At 38.4% G+C, this 22,430-nt stretch overlaps 1 protein-coding gene across 1 annotated transcript in view; it reads left to right on the top strand.

Moving 5' to 3' along the window:
* The first annotated feature begins 12,885 nt into the window (after positions 1 to 12,885).
* LOC145672169 (uncharacterized) overlaps positions 12,886 to 22,430 on the top strand; it is a 71,649-nt gene continuing 62,104 nt past the window's right edge. Inside the window, exon 1 of the mRNA XM_081741529.1 lies at positions 12,886 to 13,478. Within this exon, the coding sequence (XP_081597655.1) occupies positions 13,264 to 13,478 (215 nt within the window). The 5' untranslated portion in view covers positions 12,886 to 13,263. The remainder of the gene's footprint in view (positions 13,479 to 22,430) is intronic.

Here is a 22,430-nt window from a genome sequence, read left to right as displayed (position 1 = left end):
TCTTTGGAAAAAACAATAGTAATGGTATTCTCCACTGGGAGAGAAACTAGAAGCATTACCCCTGCTCCATTTACTTAATGAACTGCCTCTTAGTTGGTTAGTTTAGAGTTTAACGTCCCTCTCAGGATCGAGGCTATCTGACTGTGAGACATGGTACTACACTTTAACGTGAGATGCGAATCAGATGAGAATCGAACCCAGGTCTCTTGCGTCGAAAGCGCGTACACTAAGCATAAAATGACAGGAGCACCTTTCCACATAACTACTCCAGCGTAAATGGGCTAAAATTTTCTGCAGGTAGTAAACTTCCACAATAAAATCGGTTAAATATAAAGAAAACAAAGAGTTTAGAAAAATTATCTCGACAAAAGGGTACACTTCTAATTCGCATCCGTAGACTCATTTGATATGACCACCTCTGAAAAATAGGATACTCAAGGTTAATTCACACATATTGTGCCTTTCCCATGTTGTGGTCTACAAAGTTTCTTTTCAGACATTCCACATATGATGTGCTGTGCCTGTGTCGTTCCCATGCCGTGTCCCGACAGGCCAACTTGACGAGAAACTAGCCAGGTCGTGACTCGTAGCCCGCGATTCTTCGACTTTCTTCGGGGCACACGAAGCGACACGAAGTTGACCAAAACTAAGGGAAATGGTGTAGAAAGTAGTAACATTGCGACACGGTACGGCATGGTACCTGTGAATAATCGCGGCTGTGGCACGGGCGGAGCATGTCAGGGATTGATTGATTGATTGATTGATTGATTGATTGATTGATTGATTGATTGTGAGTATTGGAGATGTCAGCACTGAGGCTATATGTCCCCGTCTCGATCAACATGTCAGGGAAATAGCATGGACAAGGCATACTTAATGCTCTATCCCTCCCTCTAGCCTGGTCTAGTGGTTCTGCAATCCGGCTCTCTAGGAAGAGAGATAATGCAGTGAGATATGACCTATTTTGTTTTGTGTTGGTTCTGCACATTCGCGAATTGCAGCGAAGTCAAGTCCCTACCGTGATTCACACTGCTCTTAATAATTGATGCTGCTCTTCATAACCTCGGTATTGCATAAAGACATGCAATATAAAAACTTAACTCTACCTCTCTTCCATTTTTTGGTACGGCCTTTACTAAAATACAATTGTCTTTACGAGATGGGACTATATAGGACAAAACCTACAGTTTATGAAAACTGGACCAGTGTAATGCGTTTGATACTCTACCACTCCGGGGTGCCCATCCCCTGTCCAAAGGTCATGGGCTCAAACCCTCAAAATTTGTCATTATCCTCCCAAATTTACTGTTCTTTCCCCTAAATTTACCTTTATTCCCATCTACCCTCAATATTTACCTTCTGTCCCCAAATTTACCATTTTTCTTCCCAAGATTTATTTTACCTCCCAAAACTCCCCCCCCCCAAAAATATACTATTTTATCTCCAATATTTACCTTTTTATCACCAAATTTACCATTCTTTTCAACAAACATTGTTCATATACATTGTTCTTGTGTGAACTATACACTTTCCACATACTAGCGAAACAGTTGGATCATACTTTTAATCGATTCCTAAAACTTCAGTTACGTATTTTGCGGCATTTACTTACATGGTGAACACCTCTACTAGTTAAGGCCGGTTGCACATTTGTATATTGATACCAGAAGCATAGGTGGCGCCAGGATTTTGGTAATGTGGGTGCAGGCTAGGATGGGACAACACATCCTAACATTGTTGCCAGAACGTTCTGCACTAGTGAGCTTTAAGACCTCCAAAATAATCCCTAAGTTTTACTCAAAAAATAATAACTAGAAAAACACGGTATGATAGCAAGTAACTTATGAGAGACTTAAGAAGTCACTCAAATATATCCAAACAGAGTAAACAAGAAATATACAAAATAGAAATGATTATTGTAGGAAATCTGAAAACCGAAATTAATGTGGGTGCAGCTGCACCCACTGCGGAGCCACCTATGACCAGAAGACACAACAGCCGAGCCGTGGCACAGTGCTGTAAGTAACGCAACAAACCTTCGCACCGCATATTCACTCAATCACGTGATAGAACATAGACCTCGCCAACTTTGTGACTGAGACACACGGTGCCAATTCACTCAGGTCTTTCTTTCCGCGCCCTCTCCTGCTTCCCTCTGCCTCGACTGGACTGCTACCCTACCTGTCGTCAATGTGCGGCTGTTCTAAAGCTAGTTCTCAATAGTGAGTGTCTCGGTGAAGACTGAGACTTTAGTCAACCATGACGTCCAATATTTAATACTCGTAATATTTTAACAGTGTTAATTCTTAAGTACTCTCAGGCCCGAAACCAGCCACAGAGGTTTGGGGGGCATGAATATGTTAGAGAGGCCAAGTCATTAAAAATTATCTCACAAATACATAAATTGTGCCATTTGTATTTTGGTCTGGAGGGAGCCACGAAAAGTTTAGGGGGACAGGCCCCCCTAACCCCCCAGGCCCCCCTAACCCCCCTCTGGTTGCGGGCATGAGTACTCTTATACAGATAATCTACATTTTTCTTTTAAATTATGATTTTCAAGAAGTACGTTATTTAAATATGTAACGTTCATATTCTTTCACGCTCTTGCACGAGTTTGGTTTACCATAGCTACTCTGTCTGTCCGTAAGTCCGTCCGGGAGACAAAATATCTCAAGAACTACTTGATGGACCACATCAATTTTGGCCAGGATGTAATTAGGATTTGAGTTTGTTAATGGAGGTGATCCAGCCAATTGATTCCAAAATACGGACGATCAAAAATCGGTTTCCCTATGTATTCCTATAAGGGTAATTAAGGATATTATCCTTGATTGATAGACTACCCGCAGTGATGTTGAGATTAGCGGGTTAGTATAATGCTCAGGATACAAAAATACTAATCTATCCTCGGAATACAACGCTAAAATGAAACTAAATGACTTTCTCAAAACCAAACCACTAGCAAGACACCCCTTATGGGCCTGAGTCACTCCAACTCCATCTGTTAGCGACCAGCTGAACTACGACCCACCTAGCGAGGAACACGCGATCAGCGCACTGCGTCGTCCTGCCTAGATCTTGTAGCCATATATTATTCATATGACTCCCCAGTTTGCTTCACGACCCTGGTTTGACGTCGAAAATTGGGAATCACTGGCCGGGAATGGAACCCGGGACCATGCGGGCCTCAGTCTAACGCTCCATCAGATACAGTGTACTCTATTTAAGCCTCTAGACTTAGTAAAATTTAGCTTGTTAAGAAATTTGGTTTGACAAAAAAAAGCAAAATGAGCTTCTTTCACATTATGTAAACTGTGACACTGCTACTTTTTAATTCTTAATTATGATTTTTCAACCGGTACGTTATTTAAATATTAACGTTCGCATTATTTTTTTGCCCTTGTACGTAATATTTTTTTTAAAGCTTAGTACATTAATTGAACCAGAATTCACACACTTTTAAAAAGTTCGTCCTTTCCTCTCAAGCCATAACGACACGAAAGAAAGAAGATTTCTTTCAATTTTCAGGGTAATTTTAAAGCATTGTACAGAGTTCTCAAGAATTTATGAATGTTTTATGATACGAGGATTTTATTAAAGAGGCAGAAAGTGTTTCTTTCTGTCTTTTCTTTAATGTATTCTCTAAGTGAACTCTTGAGAAGAATGAGAGAAAAAGAAGAGATTATTATAAATTGTCACTAGCCTTCCATCCCTTATCACTTGTTTCAAGCATCTGAGCATGACGAAAGAAGGCAACTGTATACTTTGTATACAGTATAATGGTATCATACCAGGCATTACGAGCAAAAAAGGAAACATTTCGGAAAATTTACTTTCTTTTTTTATTATTTTATTATTATTAATATTATTATTATAATTTTAGTTTTTCGCTAGAATGTCATCTTCTGACATTTTGAATAGACTGACGACTAAAGTTACCAGACAGACCAATATTTCGGAATATATCCGCTGTTTACTACTAACAATATATTTTCTGTCCCCGCAGTTTTTCGCCATGATTGAAAAAACTTCGAAAACATTTTACATAAAGAATGCGTTACGAAAAATGTGCATAATTAGGGGTGTTCTTTGGGAAGGGTAGGGGGCAAATGCCCTCTCCCTAAGTGTGAGAAGCCCATTCTTAATATAGTAGTACAAGAAAAACGTGAAACTCTTACGTCGGTAAGATCTTGTCCCATCTCCCCCTGGCAAAATTTGAAATGACACCATTGTGCATCACCACAATCATTGTATTCTGCCATTATTAGCAGGTCACTTGTCGCAACTGAGGAGCTTCCATGCTCCACGTACAATTTTTCTGTTTAATACCGCCCACCAATTCCCGTCCACCAATTGTAGTCTCCTTCGTCCCCTCCCTCTCTTTCTTGCCACCATATATGCTAGCACGTCTCTCATGATACAGTTCCTTCTCACCCAATGTCTCTACCAGTTTCTCTTCCTCTTTTTCTCCCTCACCATTTCCGGCTCGACCCAGCTAATTCTCTTCTTCTCCACACCCACATTTCGAAAGCTTCCAGCCGTTTTTCTTTTTATCATCTTTTGTCTAATGTTAACGTTTCTGCACAAAACAGTACAATACTACACACTAAGCATTTTATTAGTTTCTCTACTCTTTGTGGGTCCCACAAAATAGACTTTTCTTCCTCCTAAAAGCTTCTTTTCCATTCCTATCCTTGCTTTTGTTTCACGTTCACATTTCATAGCATCACAAATAATACTATCCAGGTATGGAAAAGTAGTCATCTATTCTATTTTCTCCTCTCCTACTTCTATATTTGACATCGACCGCTTCGTACCAATCACCATGGCTTTTGTCTTTCTAACATTTATTTTCATCCTGTATTCTTCACAACTCTTCTTCAAGTTTTCTAAAATGTAATTGATTTTCCTTTCAGATTCTGCAACAAGCCCCATATCATCTGCAAACCGTATACATGTAATCATTCTACCTCCTACCGAAATGCCATCTCCATTATTTAGGCTCTTTTTTTTTTTACTATAGATAGATATTAAATAATGTAGGCGAGAGACAGCATCCCTGTCGGTGTCGATCTCTTCCAATTGCATTGTCCTCTAACTTTTCTTCCCCTATTCTGATACTTGTTGCTTCATATGTTTCTTATGAGTCTTTGGTCTTTCCATTTCAACCCAATTTTCTTTAGAACTCCCAACAACAATTCCTAATTCATGTTGTCAAAAGCCTTTTCTAGATCAATAAATACAACATACACTCTTTCCCTTTTTTCTATAAATCTTTCACCGATTAGCCTTAATAATCCAGTTGCATCTCTTGTGTCCTTACCTGTTCTGAACGCAAACTATTCCTTCTCAACTTTTTCATTTGTTCTTACATAAATACAACCTTCTGTTCAACATTCAAAGCAGAATTTTTGCTGCATGCGATATGAAACTAATAGTTTTATATTTGCTACACCTCTCTGGGTTTGGTTTCTTAGCCATTGGTAAATGATATTTCTGCGTCATTGGCACTTTGTTGTACTAAAAAACAATGCTTATAATATAAAAAAGATGTCTGACACTTATGAATGTTCCTAAGGTTCAGGAACGCAATGGTGCCCATTTTGGAACAAACAATTCTCTTAGATGTTATAATAATGTAGTTATACAGTAAGAAAATACTTTTCTAACATTTTTCAGTTGATTCAAATTTAGTAATTTTAATTCATGTAGGATATTTAACTAAATATATTTTAAAAAGTATTTTGTGGCATTTTGGTGTTAAGGAGTTAATCTTTAAACGTCGAAGGACGCAACTGCTGTGTCAAGGCTTTAAACCTTAATAGCTCAGTCCCTAATTAAGCTAGAAAAATAATTTTGGTATCAATGTATTCCAAGAGGATGAAGCTTGGCGTCGATATGTGTTTTATGTATGTAAGGGGTACCAGTGCGGAAAGGAAGAAGGGTAAATTTCGTGTTTTTTTTTTTTTTAATCAGATGTTTTAAGGAGCATTTTTCCCTTAGGGGATACAGTCATAAAAATTGGTTGTGAACCAATGAAGTATTCAACTATCCTGAAAAAGTACTTGTTGCTTATATGAGGGGAGTAAGGGAGGGGCAAAATCGGCTAATTTTTTGAGACAGTTTTTTGACAATTTATTTTCTGAACGGTTCCGGATATAAGACAAGAAAGATATCTCTTCATTGAATTGGTCTAGAAGCATAATTCTTGTTTCTGTATTTTTTTACGCACAATAATGAAAAAACAAAATATGTGCATATAACGTAGTACTATGGGGAGCGGGGCAAATGTCAAATTCAATGAAATGTTCTTCTACGCCTTCAAAAATGACGTAACAGGGCGCGAGTGTATAAAAATTTTTGTTCTGAATTTTGATCTCGCTTTGTGTTGCAGCAATAGCTACCATTTTTTGTTATATTATTGTCATCAGCGTAGAGTGACTGTAAGGGTTGCCAAGGCCTAGCAAATTTTATTTTTTCATATTTTTAAGGGTGTTTTTATTTCTACTTCTTCTTCTACGAATAGGACGGAAATTGCACAAGTGTTACATCGTGGGAATCAATATTCTATAAGCTTTCCAACGAGGTATGAATCATTGCCCTGTGATAATTAGGGGGGGGGGCACCAAGACCAGGGGCGGATCCAGGACGGACTTCTGGGGAGAACGATGGGTTGTAATACTGCTACTTAGAGCTACTTTTAAGAGCTCCAAATTCTGGGATGGGTTTTATTTATATATAAAATAAGAAAGTTTCTTCTTCTGGGGGGCGATCGCCCCCCTCCTGGATCCGCCACTGACCTAGACCTCCAACGTTAGAATCTACGATTTCGTTCAAAACCCTGCCCGGTGTGTCATGGCTAAGCACTACATTAGTTTTTTTTCCCTTTTCTTTATAACTTCAAACTTGAAAACTTTAATGAAGTATAAAATATGGTGACGATTCATAAGCTTTTTTATTCTTTTCTTTCTTAAAATACTGTAATAAACAACTACAACTCACGCATTAGGTGTGAACGTGAAAACCAAACGATGAAGCTTTTGTATAGCTTATTGTATGAAGGTCGGTTATTATTCGATGAAAATGTGTGTATACGTACTCACATTGTATGTGAGTCAGAATATTTTTACTTGTTAATATTATACGTTATATGAGAAGATGCTAATAATATAATATCTCGCTTACAATATTATTATTATTATTTTCTTCATACAATAATAAGCATAATTTCAAAAGGTATCTCTATAATACAAAGCCTGTATAATTTGTCACCATTTTACAAGGGACTTATGTATATCCACGTACGTAATTGGTACTTACAACGATAAAAGTAACAGATATGGGAACAAAAACATTGAGGTAATTACTACGTACATACGCAACGACGAAAGGTAATTTTTGCACGGCTCGGTCGGTGCAGTGTGTTTATTATGCATTCTTGGGATGCTTCGCTCATTTTTCACAACAATTTAAAGGTTGTTTACTGACAGTGTGTGTGTATGAATGAGTATGTGTATCTGTTACGTCAGAGCAGTTAATTACTTTTATATTTCTTCTCTAACGCCACTAAGAAAATAATAATGTCCTTGAATTGCTTTTCATTTCTATCATAGTTTATGTTATTGTTTTTAATTTTATCTTGATCGTATGATCTCGTAGTGGGTTTTGCCCTTCGTGGTGTTTCCTTGTCGTGGCTTTCGTACTTAATTATTTTCTAGTTGTGGCTATTCCCCTTCATAACTTCAATGTCTAAAGGTGGTGGTGAAATTCTTGGCTCTCCATCCAGAAAAAGAAAAGAAATTGTCATCAATACAAACTATTCCTTTCAATTTCCTCAATAGACAGCATTAACCCTTTTATTGCTGCCGACTGCTACATAAGTTCAAACAACTACGTGACTACTGCTGCTGACTGCTATAGCAGTTCTCACAAATAAGTGACTTCACTGCTGCCGATTGCTATAGAAGTTCTCACAAGTACGTGACTTCACAGCTGCCGACTGCTATAGATCTCACAATTAAGTGACTTCACTGTTGTCGACTACAATATGAGTTCTCACAAGTACGTGACTTCACTGCTGTTAACTGCTATAGAAGTTCTCACAAGTACGTGACTTCACTGCTGCCAACTGCAATATGAGTTCTCACAAGTACGTGACTTCACTGCTGTTAACTGCTATAGAAGTTCTCACAAGTACGTGACTTCACTGCTGCCAACTGCAATATGAGTTCTCACAAGTACGTGACTTCACTGCTGTTAACTGCTATAGAAGTTCTCACAAGTACGTGACTTCAATGCTGCCAACTGCAATATGAGTTCTTACAAGTACGTGATTTCACTGCTGGAGACTGCTGTAGAATTTATGACAACGACGTGGCTTCACTGCTGCCAACTGCCAGAAAACTTACTACACTCTACTGCTAAATGTTATGGAAGTTCTCACAAACACATGACTGAGCTGCTGTCAACAGTTACAAACATTCTCACAAATACGTAACTGGCTGCAGCCTGCTTATAACTGCTATAGAAATTCTAACAAGTGAGTGACTTCACTGCTGCCGACTGCTATAGAAATTTTACAAGTTCCGACTGCACTGCTGCCTGTTCCTATAGAACCCACAGTTACGCAACTTGCTGCTGCTGACTGCAATATGAGTTATATCACAAGTACGTGACATCACTGCTGCCTACTGTTACACTTGAACTCGGTGCCGCATCTCACTTGATTTGCTGAATTATGAAGATAGATATCTTAGAAAAGAAAGGCAGATCGATTGAGATGCTGCACGGAATTCAACTATAGCAGTCACCAGCAGTGCAGTCACATGTATTTACTTATGATAACTGCTATAAAGAGTCGGCACAGGGTTAGAATAAACAATAGTTAGTTTTATAATTATCGACCGTCATTCTAATGTTAATCTTTATTATTTTAATGTAAATTACACGTTTTTATAGTTTGACAGGAATAATGTGGCATCACGCTTCCCATTGATTTATTATGAATATATGGACAATTTTACAGCATTGTCAATTCATTCAATCTAAATAAATCTTATTTTTGAAAGGAAAAAAAAAATATCAGAAATAGTATAAACATTAGTTTACAGGAACTACATGCTTTTCTTCTTCCCCCTCTCCAATTTTTCAAGTTACCCAGAAGATTCCATAACACGTACGGAAAACAACAATGAGTATATCACATGAGTCAGATTGAAAGAGGTTAGTACTCCGTAAATAATATTCTTGTTTATAGTTTTACAGAGGTCAACGGATGATGAATAATGCCACACACATTTCCCCCTGAGGGTAATTAAAAGTGACTCTTGATCAATGAATACAAGAATAATTTCAGGTTATGTCCACTTGACTCTCCGAAAATGGGTATTTTGCTTCTGGTTATTTTCCGTTAGTCTTTTCGCGAATACCAGTATATCTTTGGTCTGTGAGTGACTCACTCGAAAGTTATGTCCGCCTTTGAGTTGACTTCGCCACCTCTCTAAAATAGAGTGGAAAGTGTGAAGTATTGAGGAGGTGCTGGCTGGTAAGGCTGATAAACCATCTTATCCAAAATGTAAAAGTGCAGAATTCTACTCCCTAAGCCAAATTAGATCAATAAAAAAAAAAAAAAAAAAAAAAAAAGATAGAACATAACTTTTACGCTTGTAGTTCTCAATTGCCTCAATCACTCTTTTAAGTATAGCTGAAGTTAAAGACAAGACAGTGTACTAGGGTCGTCAAGGGCGCCCATCAGGGGGAAAGGTGGGGCGCTGAGCTCCTTCGTGGCTAAGCGGTTAGCGTACGCGCCTTTGGCGTGGGAGACCCGGGTTCGATTCCCGGCGGGAGCTCATGTGGTTCGGATTCCACGTTAATCAGTAGGTCCACGTCTCATATAGCCTCGCTGCTGAACGGGATGTTAAACTCAAAATCAACTCAACAAGGTGGGGCGCTGCCCCCCCTAAGAGGAAATCGTACTTGGGAATATCGAAAGCCCAATAGATTTTTTTACATTAGTTATAGCAAAATTTGAAACTATAATTGAAACCAGGCTTATATTTGCCCCTTCTTGAAAACCACATGGGCGGCCTTGAGGGTCGTCTTGTTCTGGGTAAGGTAGTCTTGTATACTGACTTTGTGGAGGTAAAAAAAAATGAAGTGAAATCTTTTGGTTTAACTTCCGACCATTATACTCGTTAGGCTAAGTGAGACGATGATTAAAGCAAGTGAATGATGATGATGATGGAAGATTTGGTGGAATGATAAAGTGGGAGGAGGAAACGGAGTACCCTGAGAAAACCCACGGGCATGATGTTGTCCGACCTAAACTTACTTGCCCGGGTACAAACCAGGGACCCCATTCACCACAGTAAGCACTCTACCACTGAGTGACCGTACCCCCTTGGTACTCTCGTATATAAGCAGTCATAGGGAAGATTTTTAATGTAAAATAAGTTCCGAAATAAACGCCACTGAAATGTTGTTAAAGTGCAATTTAGGCCCGTAGTTAGAACACTAAAACAGGGAGGAGAATTTCTTTCAGAGAGCCTTAATACTTGGATGCACCCTGCAGCTACGGGCCTAGTATAATTATAAGGATACATATCGCCTTATAAAGCTGATGGAAAAAAAAGTGGCACATGTATACCACGTGATGAAGTTTGGTTAGAATATTGAAAATAACTGAAAGATATGCAACCAACCTGATCTGTTAGTACAGTTGGGTTGCATATTATTAAGGACCAATCTATGTATATAAATAAAAATGAAGGTGACTATGTTTGTGGCTTCGGTCAAATTTTCAACATAGATGAGGTTCAGGCCTGGGGTGTTTTTTTTTTTTAATCGTTTTACTTTGAGGATACAACTTAGGAGAGGGGGAGGAGGGAAATATGTAACAATAAATAAACGTAATAACTCTTGAACCACGAGACCAATCTTGATCAAATTTGCCACATAGATGAGGTTCGGATTCGGACCTGGTATTGTTATCATCATTTCAATTTGACGATGCAACTTAGGGGAGAGAGAAATATACATATGTAAAATGATCGAAAATGACCGATATTAGTGTCGAATCCATATGTTTTTCGAGTCACTGAGGTGAACAGTGACACTTTCGATGCTGTTTAAATCCAAATTCAGTCACGCAACTTGAGGGAGGAGGGAGATACATAAAAATGATCGAAAATGACCGATATCAGAAGCGCTTCAGTAATAGTAAAAAAAATAACTGACTAACGGAACATTTTACTAATATTTCTTATTTTAACTCACTGAAGCGGGTAAGTGATGCTAGTTCATCCATAATAAATATCCTATAGCTAGGATTATCACAAGGGACATATTTTCGGATCATTGATTCTTAAGTTTTGATTCTCTGCATTCTGGCCAAAATTGATGGTGATTCATCAAATATAACTTTTTTTTGTCTCAATGGCTTTTGATTGCAAACTAAACTGCTTAAAAACATTTTTTTTTTTTTTTGGTAACAACTCGAAATTGTACTCAGAGAATCAGTAAAAACTAGTATAGAGAAAGTGAATAAATAAATACCTAAGCGGCGGCGTTGTGACAAATTACAACTGAGCAATTAATAATACGAGCTGCGTGACACTAAGCCGTACAAATCACTTTGTCTTCGCGAGAAATCATCGAATATATAATAATCTTAAGAATCTTCATCCCGGCGAAATTAAAATCCCGCTAATTTTACAGTAATTATGTGATATCTTCAAATAGATAAAAGATAATCGAAATGTGGACCAAGAGCGCCCTAGACAATATTATTTTACATAAGAAACCGTTATCACGACTCACTTATCTGTTTTTGATTTCGAGCCATTTTGAAAATCGGCATTTATTTTCGCGTTTCTAAACAGCTGAAAACGGAAAGCCACTAGGTGACTTGTGATAACGGCATCTCACACAAAATAATATTGTCTAGGGCGCTCTTGTTTCATATTTCAATTATCTTTTATCTATTTGAAGATATCACATAATTACTGTAAAATTAGCGGGATTTTAATTTCGCCGGGATGAAGACTCTTAAATGTATAAAATAATGAGGGATAGGTGAGGTTCAGGCTACTGAAAATTTTAATATTGCCAGTTTAGGGGAAAGAAGACAACAAAAATATTTGTTTGTCCGATACGTCTCCATCTGAAATCGAACCTCGGACGACGCACCCCAAAGGCAGAGCATGCTTGACGCTGGGTGAACGGAACGGGAGTGGCGGACAGTTTGCAAGACTTACAAACGGAAGGTATGTTTAAAAAATTAAAAAATTGCAAATCTATGAAGATATTTTCTCTGCGAGGGTCCAGTGATTGTTACTCGTTTCATTGTTATATTTCTAATGCTGTTAATAACTGGAAGCAAGGGTGGGGCCTGGATAATTCAATCATCTTCATAATAAATTTAACACCATAAAGAAACACTATGTATTATTGTTATATGCATATTAATATGAAATAAAAGAGGGGGAAACAGATATTAAAGGACAAATGGATAGGTAATTATTTTGGAAGCTTAGCAACCAAACAGCGAAAGATGCTTGAACTCTGGGCATCCCGTACAAAAGCATCTTTTGTATGAGCGCTCTTCGTGAAGTGATAAATTTTCTTTGTTGAGACCGCTCTCGCTCCGTATGTTTGCTGGACGCACACACACAGGTTCATGACGGTTGATTTTATCACATCAATGTCTTACGGTGAACTTGTCTTCTTCCCATCTTTTGCTCTTTTACTCCGCTATCGCGAAGGGGGGAGTTTCGCATTCCACTGTAACGTCACAGAGTCTTTACATTGTGATTGGTTACGAAGTACACGTGAGTGCGCAGAAGGGATCTCACTTGATCCTCGCGGATAGGGTCGTGTCAAGGCAGGTCTCTCAGACGCGCTGGGCTGCGAGTAGAAACGAAAAGTACGGTTTAGTTGGATGGAAAGTGGCACGGAGGAAGGAGGTGCGCTCTTGAATTGCTTGTATCAGGAAGCTTGGAGGAAATTGTTTTCTTGTTTGTGATATTTTGGTTTAGGGTGTATTTTTTGACTAGTGCACACACAACAATCAGGATTTCTGAGAGGAACAAAACTTAAGGACCTCTTTTATTTTTTCAGTGTGCTGCTGTTTTATAATAGTTGTGATCCTGAAATAAGTGCTTGTTTCCCACTTGTTTGAAAACTCGAAAAAGTTTCGTCTTGGGAACAGTGTTTTTTCTGTGTGCATATGTTACAAGTGTGTGTTTCTGTTGAAGTTCGGGCGAAATGCGAGAAGTAATCGGTATTGACAGTGGCGGCGGGCGTGGAATTGGCCACGATTTCATACAACAACGACAAGGTGCGCTCAAGATGATGCCAAATCTTCAGTTGAGCTCCGATCAACCAGGTTATTTGGTTTTGCCTCCAGATAAACTGGAGAAATTAGTCTGCAATGAACCAATCGAAAAGTATTATGAAGTGGAAGATCAACCTTTTGCTAGGTAAGTTGTTATTTTTGATAATCTCGCATGTATTTACAAACATAATACTGTGGTCTTTTTCAGGAAAGGTAATGTAAGGTTGTTCTTTTTTGTAAACTTCTGAAGTACCGTAAATAGTTCTGGTAATTTGTAATTTCAAGAACTGGTAAGTAACGACCAGACTTCGAAAACAAGTGGGTGATTATTTTCGTTTTCGTTCATATTTAAGTATGTTTTAAGTACGATATAAGAGATGAAGATTAATATTATTAATAACTTCGTTTAGTGTTATAGGTGACTGGACCCTAGGTCTGCACCTGAAAATGTAAAACTCCAGGTGAGATTATGGAAGGAAGGAATAACGTTAAGTATCTTACCATTGTTGGTTTTGTAATGTAATGTCGGATTTAAACTCAGTTGACTAAATCGTATTAGGGTCAATCGTACTATAGTTTTCTAACTTTTGCAGTTTTTAACCTTATTAATTCATAAAGAAACTTAAGGTTATGCCATATGGCTCGTGTTTGTTTATATTTACAAGTATTTAAGCCATAAGGGAAGTCAGACTTACGATAGAAAACTTATGTTTAGGATATACACAAGAAATCCGGACACACCTTTTTTTAACTTAATGAAGCACACAGCACAGCATGAACTTTTAGAAGTTGCTAGTAGTGATATTTCTTCGCAAAGCCCAGCCAACCACAACCACACTGCATTCATTGGGTATGCCTCTTTTTTCCTTCACTTGTCTTGCTCAAGAAGCTTTAATCGCGTGCCCCTTATTAGGCAACTTGTGGTAAAAGTGGCCCTGCCCTGTTTTGTTACCGGGTCTTGTTCACTTGACTTGATCTGCATAGTGGTTCTGTGTGTGCAGGGAAGGTGCGAAAAGTTCTTTTAAGTTAATGTCAGCTGGTTAAAGCGGTGGAATAAATGACTACAATAAAGAAGATGGAGCACCAGTATTGTTAACGTGCTCTTTTCTTTGAATATTGTTTGTGGCATTGCTGATGACAATTCGATAAGAATCTAATGCATGATAAAATACTTTGTTTTCACATGTAGAATAGACATATAGTGAGTACTTTTTGACAGGATCTGCAGGATTTGGTTTGATTTTAACGTCCCTTTCAGCAGCGAGGCTATATGAGGCGGGGTTTTGGCAGGATTGAGTTTCGCGAAAACAGATGGCTATTTTGTTGGTAGTCTTGGCAGAGTCGTGAAAGATATTGGGGCTGATCTTTAGGAGACGGGACTTTTTTGTTTTAGATGCTGAAAGGCTAGATAGTTAGGAAAGTTGCCCTTTCTGATAGTCCAGTGGTTCGGGGATCTAGTGGAGCCCCGGGTTTGATTCAGATGATAGTGCCTCGGAAATTTGTGAACGCATTACACTGTTTCGGATTTCACCTTAAAACTCGACGCCTTGGTGCTGGAAAGATGCGATCTAATATTCTTTCCGTACAAGTTCTTAAATTAGTTATTGCTAGACTCTAATGGTCCGCAATAGTACGTGTATGCTTCTTTACAGTGAACAGCTGAAACATATTTCCAAATCGTCCCTGAAATTCTCACGTAATCGGAAAGAATGGGAAAAGCCTGTTTACAGAGTGGAATGTCACGCACGTTCACATCAGTATCGGCGATTTATTTGCTCTCGATAACCTGAACAGTCTTGGTATTTAAGTTATTCTATTTACGACTCAGATGAATGTGATTTATATTTTATATTCTTATACCAAGACCAAGGTATATGAACGATGAGACTCGCAACTTTTAAATTATGATTTCGATAGAATTTAGTTGGTTTCTTCTTGTCCAAGGCGCTAGGCTTCAAGCGGGTTTTCAATGTGCGGTCATGTTTTGATTTGTAATCTTCGATATCTGGAGTAATGTACATTTTACCACAAATATATGATGCGTTCGTCGTTCCTGCCTGCCGAATAAGGCTGATCTCTGATGCAGTAAAGATTACAGATGTGTTTTCATCTGTGAATTCGCTTCCTACCGATCTAGATTAGATTAAGTCGCGTGCACCGACTTGGACGTAAGTTTGCGTGTATTCATTTTAACATGTTAACTTGCTTGGAATACAAGGTGAAGGCATGAGCAATTCTTGACTTGTAGGATTGCTGTAATCTCGTTTGACTTGAGTAAGGCGTCTAAACCAAGGTTTGCTATTCGTAATTGCGAAAGTTCTCGTATGCGTTGCAATTGTTCTGTTCGTTCCCGATTATATCTACCGGAGATGGTCTGAATCTTCAGGGTTCTGGACAAAACTGTTCATATCAAAAGAATGGTGGGCTAAAAATTTTGTAAGGTCTAGTACAAATGGCTGCGACTTTCACACAGGGTAGCTATAAATGTTCTTTCAAGAATATAACTGATCCTTTTCTTATTAATTGGTACTGTCCTTTCCTTATTCTTGTTGTTTTTGTTGTCTTTGGAAATTAGCAGTAGTAGTTTTGTTTCCAAATTTTGCTAGTGTTTGGAAATAGAAAATTACTGGATTTTATTTTGCTGGACCTTAAATTGTATCGCAGCACTTTCAGCTGACAATAGCTAGTGTTAATTCATGTTGGAAATGGCAAATTATCTTACTAAGATATGTTAGTAATGAAGTCTTCTTATGCTTAGTGGTCTGTTTGATTTTAGAGCAGCTTTTAATAGTATTAAAAAAATACGTTACTGTTCTTTAGGAGTTGAATACAAGTACAAGTCGAGATGTACAAGTTTTTTTTTTTTCGTTATATGGTTAAAAAAAAAAATCCTTCTGACCTAAGCGCCGGCTCCAAAAACGTTACAAATCCAATTTGCTACGTATCTTAATGTTAAGAAGGTTAAATCAATAGGTGCCGGACTTGTATTTCCAGTCACCACGACGATCCAGCGCAATGTAGTTCTCGAGCTCTGGGTACGGGTGACCGGGTTTTTTTTTTTTAAAAGCTCATATGGTTCGAGTTCTATGTTAAACTGTAGAAAGACATATCAGCTGCAGTGTTAAAACTGCAAAATAAACGTGTGACGTATAATTGAATTGTTTGGTTTAACGTAAATTTAACATTGAAACTATATGAGATGGGTCTGTAGTGCGATCCGGACAATTAATCAGATTTATCTCCAAGGCAAACACCTCAGACCATGTGGGTCAGCAACTGTATAGACGCAACGTACAATGTAAAATGATGCTTGAATGATTGGATTAATTCTTAGTCTGAATGTGACAGTCAACCTGATTTAAATTTCAAAGCAAAGATACTTTAGTTTGGTGCTCATTCATGACAGTCTACTAGTAATACTGGATTGTACTTTGTTTTAGGACTCAACATAAGCGAGCCGATTGTTTTGCAAAGTGCTGGGTTGTCGTAAGAATCGGTTCCCTTTGTAGATAATATGAATAGATGTAGATAAATTACACGTGTCCCAAAATATATTGGGTCTGTGAAAAGATTGTTTCTCTGTAACATTTAGATCGCTCAGCCGCTGTCCTAGTTAAAATTTAGGGGGGGGGGGAATCAAGATGAATTAAAATGTGAACATGAATTATAATTCCGGAAGCTATCCTGTGGGGATACAATTTTACTAATCATTAAAAGAACATGAGATTCAACGAAGAATTTGCTATTAACAAATTATTTTTAAGATGTTTTCTCTATATATTAGTAGTAATTATTAGTTTTTGTTTTTCTTCTGCCTTGGAAATGGAACCTTTTCCATGCTTCCGGAGATAATTTTCAATTTACGAATTGGCACACAAGTAAAAGTTATTAAGCCAGAGGTGAGAGTGTTTTCTTTTTCTCGTTCATCTTAAATAAATGAAAGATGAACTGTTCATGTGGATAGTAATTCTTGTTTATTTCACTGTGATAAACTCATGCTGCTAGCTAAGGCCTCTTCCTTTTGGCATTGGCCTCGTTTTATATGATTTTTTTTCTTTTACAACTGGAAGGAAAATGTGAGCAGCTTGCAGCTGAGGAAGGAAGCCCATACTTTTTTTATTTTCCTCTTATGTTTCATACGTACGTGTAATGTAAGATGATGCGGTTGATTTTTCTTCCTTTACTAATGAAAAAGTTTCACCGCAACTATCTCAGTTGAGCTATTTTAACCACGTGGTACAGTGAATTAGGTCCATAGTTTCACTCAGTAGCGTAGGGAGCGTGTCATGAAACCAATCTTTTATCGTTTCAAGACACACCTTTTTTTTTTTCATAATATATTTGTCCATAAGGAAGAGTAAACCGTGCACCCCCTTTGCATACGCCACTGGTCGCTGGTAATCACAGTTTAATTTGCAAGGCTTGAGTCTCCATGAAAAGTCTGGCCAACTAGTAGGTTCACCTCTGGTGTATGGGGTTCTTGGTCCAATCCGAGCTCGCGCCAAATAAACTTTGTGGTGGACAAACACTGTGCGTGGGTTTCTTCGGGGTCTCCCGTTTACTTCCACTTTCTTCATTCCATCATTTCATTAATTTCTTATCACTGTCCCCTTTAGCCTAGCCGGAAAATTCGTGGGACGTAAAGCTTAGATTTAATTTATACTTACGTGATCCTCCCGCTAGTATAGTGGTTAATATTTGTGGTGCACGTAGTCCCGAGTTCAGTTCCCGAAGAGAGGGCAAGTTGAACACGTTCTGTTCGGATTCCACCGTAAAGTGTATGACCATCACGTCTCCTATAGCTTTGTTGGTGCTGGAAAGTGACGCGAAACTCAGGGACGGCTTTAGGAATTTAATTTTAGCTAGGTCGCTTAGTTATTTGTTAGATAACTGCCATTAATATAAATAATGGAAATATATTTACTCTTTATTGTATCTTCTAGCGTTTATATATTTTTCAAAATTTTTGGGTAGGCCCGTGCCTACCTCCTGAAGCCGCCACTGGCGAAACTCCTATCTCTCGCTTAATATATATAAAGTCGAAGGAAATGTTTGTTCCACATATGAACTGATCTATTGCCAGTGAAAAGCATTTTCATTGAGTCCAATAAGCAACGCTTTGCAATTACCCGTTATTTGTCCTTTTTCTCCCGTTACATATTTCCATGAACAAAGGACGCTAGCAAATCTCGTATGGAAAAAGGATTGTATGTTTCCTTTCTCCGCTTAATTCATCGTGATTTTTTTTCCGTTGGGAAAGAAAGCACGATATACTAGTAGGAGAAAAAAAAAGAACTATGGAATGAAGCAATCTCTCGGGGCATGGGATTGCTTCGTATTAAGTAGGTCGTCAGACGGCTGTTATGACAGTTTGAGAACACAAAGTCGCTTGTCTTTATATTATCGTAGAGACACGTTTTCTGTTGGAAACACAAAGGAACGAATTATGAATGAGCTTCTGTACGGTGATATAACGTGAAATCTAATATGCACGTTGATTTCGAAGTATTATAAAACTGTGTTCCTATTCAGTTCTTATTTTTTCTTTCTGATATACCTAACCGGCATGGATGTCGCTTACTTGTTCGATTTCAGTAGATCAATTGTGAGGCCAGTCGGTCGTAATTGTGGACAGCTGTTTCATGCCAGTTATCCTGAGTGAGGGTGTTTTCCTAGGTTTTCCTCATTCACACCAGGCAAATCTTGGGATGGTATCTAACATACAGGTTTCTTTTCCTTACCCGGATAGTACTCGAAGAGGGACGTTATCCCTCTTACGTGACGGGTAATGCCTAGAAATGCGACACGATTCATACAATTTCTGAAGGGCTAGTCACTTGAAACATTGTTTTTCTGCTCCTAGTTAGCAAATGCATGAGGGGAAAAGAAAAACACACACACACACACACACATATATATATATATATATATATATATATATAATGTGTGTGTGTGTGTGTGTGTGTGTATATGTAAAAATGTTTTTTTCTGGAACTGCTCAATCTCACACTGAGTTTTCACTACTTTTTACGGGGCTTTCGCGTTCTGAAGGTTAAATATAGATCTGTGCCCCAAGTGGTCTCGGCGTTACACTAAAATGCATTATTCACTTAAGAAGCACCTGGAAGAAGTCGGTTAATAATCCTTTTAGAATGTTTTAACTCCCAAGCATATGATGGCGTCTAATATGTATGTTGTCAGTTTGTATTATGGCGCTACAGGCCTGTACGCCGAGATTTTAGGCGAACTGGGGAGAGAATATCATTCCATGGTCATTTGTAAGGCCAAAATTTAAGAAAAAATGCAGTTAAGTAGTTGATTATTGGGCCGCTATTGGGAACTGCTATGTACTTTTCGTTTTTGTTCTATGCTTAGATTGCAGGATATAAAGAGCCGTATGCAGAGTTGTTCTGCCGCGTGATTAGTGTCATACTAAAAACTTCAACTAACATATGTTTCCTGCAGTAGTCAGGCCTTTAATACGACGCTATTCATACGTCAAAACGACTCTGCATAACGCCCTAGATATCTAGAAGGTAAGGCAAAATTAGTTGGATTTTATAATAAATGACTCTAAGATATATTAAAACGTATAGATATATAATTCATGACAGAACCGTGATAACCATGATTTCCCCAGGATTTGGGAGGAACGGGACTATTAGGGGTCAGGGGCTTTGCGTAAGTGTAAAAGCAGGTACTATTTGAGGGAACATGTCAGTAGATTTAAGGGGAATGTGCTATGGACCAGGGGGGCATGGACGCCCCTGGTATAATAGATATTACTCATTGGCTGTCTTTATTTCGCAGGTTTTGAGGTGGAAATAGTAGAGACGTCGTTCCCCCACTTCCATATAATATCTCTGGCGGCCCTCCACTTCCTAAATATTAAGTGGACAAAGATAGGCACGAGGGACGGCGCCGCGTCCCCTTACTTTTTTCGATCCACTTCTACCCCTGAGATGACTACCCACTTTTGCTGGCAATTATGCTTTGGTATTGCTATAAAATAACTGTTCACAAATTCACCCTCTGAAGCAGTCGATAAAAACTCCGCTACCTGTCTAAATGTTACTGTATTTTCCTCTAATGTATTATTATTGCATAATGTTGTGGTGAGGAAATAGTTTGTCTAACATTTTGTTTTGTGAAAAAAGAAAAAAAATGTTCTATTAGTAATTAAACAAAAATTACTACGAAGCGAAATCTACTTTGCATCCTGTTTCGTTAAAGGAAATTCTCTTAAACTTTGAGGTTTGTTTTCCTTGTAAATGAGAGTTTTATCGAGTATTTTTGTTTCCTCCATTACTGTAAGTGGTTGTTGTGAGTTTTAAAACCTCGCCTGCTCTGGTTGCCCTTTTCAATTAAACCAATCTGTCATTATGGTTATGTCGTTACTGCAAAATTTTATTTTCTTTTCTCAAGTAAGTTATGTAAACAGAAATTATTTACTTTTTCTTTTTCTTTAAAACTTCTAATCCCGGAAGTAAATGAAGTTTAATTGTGCCTAAGCAACATAATCATCTCTCTCCTCCACATAGTAAAACAACCTGGCTTGGGATACTGTGATAGACACGAAATGGCGATGTTTGGTGTGTTGTAGCTTTTCCTTCCTGTTTTGGAAAAAAAAAAAAAAGCGAGGTGGTTTACACGCGGAACTTGTAAGTAGCCAGGGAGAAACTACATGCTGCAGTCCCACGCTCCTCTGAACACCTCCGTTTCACATAATTGGGAACTTGCCTCTCTACTCACAACTTAGGTGTATTGTTCCTGCCATTTCAGCCGTCAATTTTTCACAAATAACAACAGCGAAAACATAAACAGTAATCGTAAAAGTGCAAGAAATACATACTAGTATATTTTTTTAAAGCATTCAGAAAGGTGCTGAGAAAATAGTAAGATTTAATTATAATGTAGTCTTGAGTTAAGGGATTATTTCTTACCTGTGTAATATTCCTTTATTTTTTCTTTGCTTTTAAAAGAAATTCTCTTTCTAGCACCTAGGCGAAATAGTGCGTCGATCTCTAGTTTGTCTTGTAATCTTGACTGCGTAAATATGCGCCGGGAATCGAATCAGTGTCTTCCACATTACGGCGATGATATTGTCCTTTTCATCAAGGATAGGAGAGAATGTTAACTTTTTGTCCCTTCCGTCTGTTTGTTTAGAGGTTACCCGATGGGCCTACATGTACTCCCACCTAGAATCGAACGTAGGACTCTCAATCTGGGTTCCCATGTTTGGTGAGTGGCAGCTGGGCGGATTCAGGTAAAGCCAGGACCACTGGCGTGACAACCTTTTTCGGGCCTGAGCCTGCTCCAGCACCATCTATTAGCGACTGGGTGAATACGTCCAACCCAGCGACGAACATGTCAGCGCGTCGCGTCTTTATTCAAGTGACTTTCCCGTTCGCTTCACGGCGCTCTGGATGTATTGGCCGGGACATGAGTCCAACGTTCGAGCCACGGGACTATATAGAGCCCCCTTCTTCTGCAGTAAAGTTCCTAAAATAATATTTATACACGTTAAAAATTTCCTTAGGTTTATCTTCTGGTGCTATTAGGCTGTAATGTTACTATTTATCATACTAATAGTATCTCGTGAGGTCTTTCAAAAGATTGTAGCACTGATTAGAAGTGTAATGCTTGGTGATGCATGTTTAGTTTTGGCTTTCTGGACAGCTGGAAACTGAAAATTCCATCGAAAGACCCCTCAAGGGCCACGTGCCGCTCTAGGTCTGTTCCTCAAAGAAAGTATTGAGATTCTAAAGAATGTTACGCATCTGAACAAAGCACCACGAACAACACGGTGCTGCAGGGGTGAAACTTCCAACGGCAAACAACAGAAGGTTCGTTATAAATTCCTTTCGGTTTTTCACAATCTGCCCCCAAAACTGGGAACTCGTGATGAAGTCGAAGGGGAGGGATAGGTACTTGTATTCTGCTCCGACATCACGTGGTAAAAGTTGCTGCATAATCCACTTTTGTGGAATAATAAAGGGGCATTGGTATTACGTGATTTTTTCTGTTTCAAACAAAAGGGGCACTCTAATGTTCTAAAAGGGAAAGAAATGGCGAAGATTCGTGCCGAAATCTACTT

This window comes from Thermobia domestica, chromosome 15, assembly GCF_964235325.1.
Source record: "Thermobia domestica chromosome 15, izTheDome1.hap1.1, whole genome shotgun sequence".
Lineage (NCBI taxonomy): Eukaryota > Metazoa > Arthropoda > Insecta > Zygentoma > Lepismatidae > Thermobia > Thermobia domestica.
The sequence above is the reverse complement of the archived record's forward strand: the minus strand, read 5'-3'. Positions and strand labels throughout refer to the sequence as shown.